The sequence below is a fragment of the Genypterus blacodes genome, unplaced genomic scaffold, assembly GCF_046128005.1.
Source record: "Genypterus blacodes isolate CSIRO-AG114 ecotype Tasmania unplaced genomic scaffold, CSIRO-AGI_Gbla_v1 ptg000358l_1, whole genome shotgun sequence".
NCBI classification, from domain to species: Eukaryota; Metazoa; Chordata; class Actinopteri; order Ophidiiformes; family Ophidiidae; genus Genypterus; species Genypterus blacodes.
In genome coordinates this window covers 123,378-132,618 of record NW_027467142.1, presented here as the reverse complement: position 1 = coordinate 132,618, position 9,241 = coordinate 123,378, and the positions used below count along the sequence as shown (strand labels likewise).

Sequence of the window (9,241 nt, the reverse complement as noted above, 5' to 3'; positions counted from 1 at the left end):
TCAGTGGCCCACGTTCCACAGTTTGAGAACCGCTGTCTTAAACTATTCAAAGTTGTGGATGTTTCTCTGTGGCATTAATCGGCCCTCATACTTTGGGCCCTGAGGAGCCTGGATCTAACAGGGCCCGGCTCTCAGGTGCTGTTTGGTCCCTGAAAGTGAAACTGTGTTAATTACGGGCTGAGACACAAACTCCATCTGGATTGGAGGCATTAACCCCTTCTGCTGTGATTACTATGCAGTCATTAAACTTTAGAGAAAAAAGGGGATTAATGACTGTCCTTCATTGTAACAAGCATGGATTTGATTGCATTGCCACTTGCCTCTCTCTCTCTCACCTCACATACATTAAGTGGAATACATTATAGAAGCCTGAGCAGCGTGTTTGACTCATACAAAGACGAGCGACCCCCAGGAAAATAAGACATTCTTTGTTGACATTACACTTGGGTTATGTTGTGGTGTTTGTGATTTACTGTAGCTTTTTATTCACTGATATTTCCCTGAATATAAAACAACATGTTGGCTCAAAATGTGACAAAATATAAAATGAGCCACAGCACGATTGAACCGTTTATTTAGTCAAAAATAAACCTATGATATTGTGACTTCTTACATCAAATTATGCCCAAAAATAACGATGAGGATGTTCTCTTCACATGTGATGCCAAAATAAAAATTGTATATGTAATTATGTCATAAATGTACAGAAGTGACTTATATTCTCTTGATATGAAAACCAAAAAAAAAAAAAAATCACTATAGCCCCGACTGTAAAATACATAAGAAGAGGATAGAAACATTAAAAACCGCATTTCTACGCCTCATGTTTTAAAGTCAAATACTTTTTATCATAATAAAAAAAATAAATGATAAAATGTGACTCATTGTTTTTTGTTTTGTTTGATTAAAAACATTGTGTGTTTGTCTTTGGTTTAAAAAGTCAAATTAAATTCTATAAATGTGTCTCTGAACATTAGACAGCATTTTTCACTCAACACACACAGCAGAACGAAGCTCCTGGACGGCCTCTAGTGGCCAATAGGTAGTATTACAGTTTCACGCATGTACAGCACAGTACATACCGCACACACGCGTGTTTGACTTTGACTTACAGTTACAGTTACAAGAGCGACTGGCAGCACAGCCTCTCTCTCTCGCTCTCTCTCTCTCTCTCTCTCTCTCTGTTTGTGTGTTTGTGTGTGTGTTCATTTGTTGTCCGTCTAACTGTTGAGCTTCTCAGACTCTTCTGTCCTCACTGTGGTCAACAGCTCCTCATGGCTGGGCTCTTCTCCAGGCACCTGAGAGAGAGAGAGAGAGAGAGAGAGAGAGAGAGAGAGAGAGAGAGAGAGAGAGAGAGAGAGAGAGAGAGGTGTGGAGGTACAAGGACAAAGATAGATGGATAAAAATAAGCGGTGAAGATGTGAGAGACAGAGGAAGGAAGAGAGAGAAAGAGTTTGTGAGAGAGAGATGATGTGAGACAAAATAAAAGGAAGGAAGAGAGAGAGATGGATGAAAATGGATGATGAGAGATACACAGCAAGGCAGAGACAGAGCAGAGAGAGAGAGAGAGAGAGAGAGAGAGAGAGGTCAATAAAAAGCCCCATGCATAAAAGGTTACTTGCAATTTGACAATAAAACAATATAATGTTGTACATGGCAAAATATTCAAAAGTATAATATAATTAATATAATATAATATAATATAATATAATATAATATAATATAATATAATATAATATAATATTATATTATATAATATAATATAATATCATCTTCAGTCGTTTCCCCCTCTAACACGTTCATATGGCACAGTGCATTGTGGGTAGACCTGTGGCGAACTAAATGACGTCAGCCTAGACTGAAAATGACTTCCGGTGATTCTGCATATGAATCCTATCACAGATCATCCTCTCCCCTTCATCTCATCATGGTGAACTTGCTCCACCTGGCGGTCACAGCACGACACTGCCTGAGCGAGAAGACACCTGCGGATTTATGATACAACACCGCCATCTAGTGGCTGTAAGCGGAACGTCAACCCCTCTCTAGCTCTGTCTCTTCTCTCCTTGGACGTTGCCCTTGTCTGTCCCTCTTCTTCTTCTTCTTCTTCTCCTTCTCCTTCACGGTAGCAGACTCACCTCCCAGTAGATGCTGTCCTCGTAGCAGATGCTGTCTGGTGGCGATCCGAAGATGGGAAGCTTCAAGATGTAACCTGATGGGGCAGAAGAGGAGGACAGAAGTGAGGCCTCGTCTTCCCTTTGAATGAGAATCAACATGGACTGATCCCAGAAGAAAGAAAAGAATGTCAATGTGAGGAACATAAACGCTTCTTCGCTTTAATAAACCCCCAACAAAGCCTGAGACACTGTGGAGACGAAGGATGAGACAGAGTCCTGTACGTACCCACGATGACTCCGCCCACCAGAGCGATGCCCAGCGTGACCAGCAGTGCAATCCCCTGGCGGACGCCCTGGTAGGACGCCGTGAACTCGCCGCTGGCTATGGCAGGAAACACGTCAGCCATTCTGAAAGAGAGAGAGAGCCTTTGACGAACGTTTCCAAAAATCATCACCGTGACATCACGGTGACGTCACGGTGACGTCACAGCGTCGTCACAGTGACAATGTTTGCAAGCTTTGCAAGCTCACCCGTCGCCATAAATGTCCTCGGTTGCCACGGCGGCAGTGACCGCTCCCACGATGGCCCCGAGGACACCGGGCATGCCATGCAGGTTGTGAACCCCGCAGGTGTCCTGGATCTTCAGCTTGGACTCCAGGATGGGCTGCAGAGGAGGAGGAGGAAGAGGAAGAGGAAGAGGAAGAGGAAGAGGAAGAGGAGAGGAAGAGGAGAGGAAGAGGAGAGGAAGAGGAGAGGAAGAGGTTTTCATCCCAATACAATACAACAGCTCTGCCCTCTGGTGGCCCTGAATGAGGCAGCACCTGATTGAAGCAGTGCAGCGTGATCATGTGACCTAATCAGCCGTGGTCCTTACTGAGAGGTACTTGAAGCCAAGCACTGAGATCACGCCGGCCAGGAACCCCACGATCATGGCACCGCAGGGCGTCAGCATCATCTCCCCCGCCGTGCCTGCTGCCACGCCCCCAGCCAGGGCGGCGTTCTGGATGTGGACCTGGAGAAGGATGAGGATGAGGATGAGGATGATGATGAAGCTTAACAGGATGTGTTGAACGTCATCAGGTGAGTCAGCCTCACCATGTCCAGCTTGCCGTCGTGTGCGGTGAGCGAGGACACGGCGTAGGTGGAGAGCGTGCAGGCTGCCAGGGAGTAGTAGGTGTTCATGGCCGTGCGGTGCTGGTCGTCTCCGTGAGCCGTGACCGCCGAGTTAAAGCTGGGCCAGAACATCCAGAGGTAGAGGGTCCCTGGAGACACACACACACACACACACCACAGGGACTTATACATGAGAAGGCTCACTGAGTGAAAACAGGCCGTATTGGTCCTGTCTCTTAAAGGCTCCTTGTGTTGAGGTTGGCTGGTTGGACCACACCTGGAACACACACACACACACCTTCTCTCTCCTTCCTCCCTCTTCTCTTTCTCCTTCCTCCCTTCTCTCTCTCCTTCCTCCCTCTTCTCTCTCTCCTTCCTCCCTCTTCTCTCTCTCCTTCCTCCCTCTTCTCTCTCTCCTTCCTCCCTTCTCTCTCTCCTTCCTCCCTCTTCTCTTTCTCCTTCCTCCCTTCTCTCTCTCCTTCCTCCCTCTTCTCTCTCTCCTTCTTCCCTTCTCTCTCTCCTTCCTCCCTCTTCTCTCTCTCCTTCCTCCCTCTTCTCTCTCTCCTTCTTCCCTTCTCTCTCTCTCCTTCCTCCCTCCTCTCTCTCTCCTTCCTCCCTTCTCTCTCTCCTTCCTCCCTCTTCTCTCTCTCCTTCTTCCCTTCTCTTTCTCTCCTTCCTCCCTTCTCTCTCTCCTTCCTCCCTCTTCTCTCTCTCCTTCCTCCCTTCTCTCTCTCCTTCCTCCCTCCCTCTTCTCTCTCTCCTTCCTACCTTCTCTCTCTCCTTCCTCCCTCTTCTCTCTCTCCTTCTTCCCTTCTCTCTCTCTCCTTCCTCCCTTCTCTCTCTCCTTCCTCCCTCTTCTCTCCCTCCTTCCTCCCTTCTCTCTCTCCTTCCTCCCTCCCTCTTCTCTCTCTCCTTCCTCCCTTCTCTCTCTCCTTCCTCCCTCTTCTCTCTCTCCTTCCTCCCTTCTCTCTCTCCTTCCTCCCTCTTCTCTTTCTCCTTCTTCCCTTCTCTCTCTCTCCTTCCTCCCTCCTCTCTCTCGCCTCCTAGGTGTTGTCCCTTTGTCGGTGTGAAGGCTTGTATAAATGCTGGTAAACAGGTTGCCGTATTGAACCAAAGCAACTGTGTGTGTGTGTGTGTGTGTGTGTGTGTGTGTGTGTGTGTGTGTGTGTGTGTGTGTGTGTGTGTGTGTGTGTGGTTGCTCCTCACCGATCATGGCGAACAGGTCAGAGTGATAGACGGATGAGTTCCTTTGCTTGCTCTTGTCCAGGTTGGGCCTGTAGAGGACCCATGTGACCACCAGGCCGAAGTAAGCGCCGAAGGTGTGGATGGTCATGGAGCCGCCGGCGTCTTTGGCCTGAGATGCCGAGAGTTCAGTTAACGCCCGAGTCACACAGGAAGTCCTGACGCTAAAGAGAGGGGCGGTGAACTCACCCCCAGGAGCGTCAGCACGATGAACTCGTTGACGGCGAACAGCGTGACCTCAAACAGCGCCATGAGCAGCAGCTGGACCGGACTGGTCTTACCCAGGAGGGCGCCGAAGGAGATCAGGACCGAGCCCGTGCAGAAGTCAGCGTTGATCATACTGCAACAGGAAGGAGCCAGTGGGTCAGAGTGTGTGTGTGTGTCTGTGTATGTGTGTGTGTTTTGGGTTCAGGCGTGCCGCACACACACACCTCTCCACGCCGATGTGGATCTTGCCGCCGTGCATGCCGTGGACGAAGCCCTGCATGAGGGTGGCCCACTGCAGGGCGAAGGCGGCGATCAGGAAGTTGAAGCCGACGCTGCTGAAGCCGTAACGCTGCAGGAAGGTCATGAGGAAGCCGAAGCCGATGAAGATCATCACGTGAACGTCCTGGAAACCTGCGGGCACGAGCAAACGTCCAGCATGAGCACACACACACTCACACACACTCACACACACACACACACACCACCCCTCCATCTGTCCTTCATTCCATCCTTCCCTTCTTCTTCCTTCCTTCTTTCATTCTGTCTTATTGTCCCTTCTTTCCTTTTTAACACATTTATTTCCTTCTATACCTCCTCTTTGCCTTAATTTCCCTCCCTCCCACCTTCCCTTTGCCCTTTTCCTTCCTTCCTTCCTTCCTTTCCTTCACAGTTCCCCAGTGTCCTGCACTTCTCCCGGCTCATTTGGGATTGGAAGAATTCTTTCTCCGTGTCGTCCTTGCTGTCCTGATTCACACAACCTGACAGAGCTCCTCTCTATCCGTCCTGTTTGATCCAAATCAGCACACACAATATAGCATTGTGCTGAGGGCCGCTGTTGCCATGGTGATCAACAATAAGCATGGCCGCTCGGAGATTTTTGCCAGCGTCCCCGTTGGCATTCTGGCCCAGATACACGGAGGAGACACACACACACACACACACACACACACACACACACACACACACACACACACACACAGAGCTGAATTCTTTCTCACATTCTGCTTGTGGCCTTTCAGAGTTTTGATCAAAACAGAAAAGATGCAACAAATTGATTATTGTTATTTTATTTGTGTTGATTTATTTTGGTAATATTTCGGATTTAAGAAGAATTTTTCTGTATTATTATTATTTGTTTTTGAATTTTCAAGAATTTTTCAGTCCTTTTGATTGATTGACATAAAGAGAAGACACCTGGATGAGTCTTTGCTGTCATGGGACTCAAACCTGTGACCTCTCTGATGCTTCATGTTGCTCTGTGTGCTGTCACATCTCTGTGATCTGTTGCACAAGCGGGGTTTACATTCCATTGTCATGTTGTAAAAACAAACACAGTGACTCTAAACACCCCTGTACACACACACACACACACACACACACACACACACACACACACACACACACTTGGCTTTAGAACATAGTGCTCAGTCAGGTGTGCATGACTGTGACTCTGATCCGTGTCGGTGATGAAGATGAAGGTGATCTACTGTCTGCTCTCGTGTGACGCTGAAGGTGATTTCACTTCCTGTTCCTGTTAAACTAGGGAGAACTAAAATGCTGCACAGGTGCACAAAGCTAGTATTTGACCGCTTGAGGCCAAACTTATTTTAATATTAGCAGAATTAGCAGAAAAACAGCTGAACACATGTTTGTCTTGAGTCCTGGTCCCTGAGGAGGACCCTTATGTTCTGAGACCAGAGGTCCAACTGGAAGACTCAGACCTGTTTGGGTGAGAACGGGCCAGGATTGGCTTAAGGGCACTGCAGCAGTTTAGCAGTAGATCAGTCTGCTGGAGGGGTTTCCTGTCTCAGCACATTTGATTGATTTGTCTCTTCCCTCTACAGATTTAGAGATGAAGAGTCACACATCACACTGTCAATCTGTCTGAGCCCATGAGGGGAAATCTGCTCACTGGTAGGACTTCATCAGCCATGACACCAGCATGTGGACCGACCGAACCCAGACAAACCTCTGCTGTGGGATCAGGGAGCTTTGGGTTTGGAATTGAGGCGGTTTTGTTTAAACACGTTCCAACCGTGGCACAGGAACTCTCTCTAAGCACAGAACTGGTCTGACCGGTGTCAGTCACAGCTCAATGGGATCTGCAGATATGAAGCTTCGTTAAGATGACTGGCAGCTGTTAAAGGAGGAATTGAATCAACCCTCAGGTGGGGGGCGGGGCTAACGGCACGCCGAGCTGCCTGGAGGGAATCAGAGTTTCAGTTTAGTGAGAGAATTCATTACTCCACTTTCCCATGTGGAACACTGCAGGCTGGGCAAACGAGAGAGAGAGAGAGAGAGAGAGGCAGAGAGAGAGAGAGAGAGTGTGTGTGTGAGTTGGCAGGGTTGGACCTGTTGCGGCTCGCCCTCGGTTGTGTTACTTTAAGGTGGAGCAGAGATTCTGTGACTGGCGATGCGTTCAGGTGCTCATCGGCAGAAACAACTACATTTTTTTAACCTGTTCATCCATGTTTGTCTTGCAGCTTTCAAATGTGAAAAAAAGTTGCATTTTGTCACTCACAGTAAACAAAACACGGCAATCAAGAATCCCGCTACGTCCCGCATTTCCAGCACCACTGGAATGCAGCTTGAGGTTGCATCACTAACCTGTTATCAACTTTACATGCATGTGTGGCATTTAGCCTGTAGAGTCCCTCAGTCAAGGAATTCAGCAATCAGACTGATAAGAGTGATTAGAGTGATCAGAGTGATCAATGGCCCACAGGTCAGCAGACTGGAAGACATTTCTGAGAACGGTTCGTGCTCAAGGGTTCTAGACATGTAGGAAAGCGTGTTGCGTGCAGTACTTTGCGTGTTCTTACTTCACTTAGCACGCAGCAAATCTCCTGCAGACACAGAAACAGCTGCTGACCACATTTAAATCAATGCACAGTGTGATTTGAAGGTTCAGCGACCCGTCCTAGTTTAGTTTGAGCATCACTGCTGATCACTGACCGGGAATTATCACAACAAACCAATCGTCCTCGGCTTGATGAGGCACTTTGCAGCAGTATGAGCTACGACCGATTCATAAGTTTACTGCACAACTTTACTCCTTCAGCTAAGTTAAGCTTGGCCAAAGTTTCTAGAACTCCAAGTTTATCTTTATTACAGGCAGACAAAGGTAAATGAAGCACAAAGAGACTAAGCATCTCCATGGTAACGTCTGACCACCACCCCTTCATCCCTTCCACAGACCCTGAGTTCACTTACTTGGGTAGCGGAAGTAGAAATCGTTCTCGTAGTCAGAGCGGTTCTTAGCGTGCCACAGCCTGGCATCCGTCTCATAGTCGTACTCCACCAGTGTGCCGAAGATGATGATGAGGATGATCTCCAGGACGAGGCATATGACGGGCAGCTTCAGCCGCATGTTGGTGGCTGCGTCTGTCATGTTGGTCTGTGGTCGTCTGGTCTCAGGTCACAGGGTCGATGCCTCCAGTTAGGGACAGGGAGGATTAAAGGTCCAGCAGAGAGAAAACACACCGTCTCTCTCTCTCGCTCTCTCTCACACACACACACAGGAGTGTTTCAGTGAAGAGGCAGGAGGTAGAGTGTGTGTGTGTGTGTGTGTGTGTGTGTGTGAGGGGGTTTTGTGTGAGAGGGAAAGTGGAAGGAGAAATTACTGTGGCAGACACACACGTGAGCTGGTTGGGCTTGTGTTTTTGTTCTGCAGGCTCACGCCCACCTGACCTGCCTCTGCCTGGAGGGCGGGGTCACACTCAACCCCGCCCCCTCATCGCATCTTTAAATGGAGTATTTAAGGTGGTATGAAGTGTACACTTTGTGTCATGAGTTTTAGTGTTGCTAAAGCAACGAGTTTAGTTAGAGAGTTCATTCCTCCAACAAGGCCGAGTAGTTGTCCAATAATGGCTCCATGCGTACATTGGAAAATGTAGCAGGTTATTGATTCGACCATGTGAGATTCCAAAGTTCTGTAACTGTGTCTGTTGTGGTCACGGCGCCACCATCAGGTCAACCCACGTTTCATTTGTCTCATAAGTAGTGAGGTCACATGTCCACCAAGGGGTTAAGGTTCATAAGAAGCCCCACTTTGGGAAGAATAAGCCACGCCCACTCAACTTTGGCAGCCAATTATATCAAAATAGTAAAGCCCCTTTTCTATGGACGAGGATCCTCCAGGCGCAGTATGGCCTGATAGTGACCACACACACACACACACACACACACACACACACACACACACACACACACACACACACACACACACACACACACACACACACACACACACACACAGCTATCAGGTCATCAGTCCCCTGGTGTCACTCTAAACGTTATCGTCATCTATCAGCAGCCTCTGCTTCCATTCATGAAGGTGAATGCAGGAATGCTGTTATGATTTTGGGGAATCTGAACGATCACCACTCATGACCACCGCCGTCAGAGTGGAGACGTGAAAGACAGATGGTACTTTAGAAACCGCAGGATATGTTCTCCACGGTGTCAAACTACAACCTTTACTTTGTTTGGGAGCTTTTCCTTCTCTGGTCCAGCTTTAAGTGGATTGATTGATTATTGGAATCTAATCTTCCTTCGCCCC

General features: G+C 48.2%; 1 protein-coding gene across 1 annotated transcript; it reads right to left on the bottom strand.

Moving 5' to 3' along the window:
- Positions 1-557: 557 nt before the first annotated feature.
- On the bottom strand, positions 558-8,333 carry rhbg (Rh family B glycoprotein). The gene is made up of 10 exons (XM_076138286.1): positions 7,894-8,333; positions 4,905-5,091; positions 4,663-4,813; positions 4,438-4,585; positions 3,214-3,380; positions 2,993-3,130; positions 2,649-2,782; positions 2,404-2,525; positions 2,139-2,212; positions 558-1,298 (listed from the first exon to the last, which is right to left on the bottom strand). The coding sequence occupies exons 1-10, from the start codon at positions 8,069-8,071 to the stop codon at positions 1,221-1,223; spliced, it is 1,377 nt and encodes a 458-aa protein (XP_075994401.1). The 5' UTR covers positions 8,072-8,333; the 3' UTR covers positions 558-1,220.
- Positions 8,334-9,241: the final 908 nt, after the last annotated feature.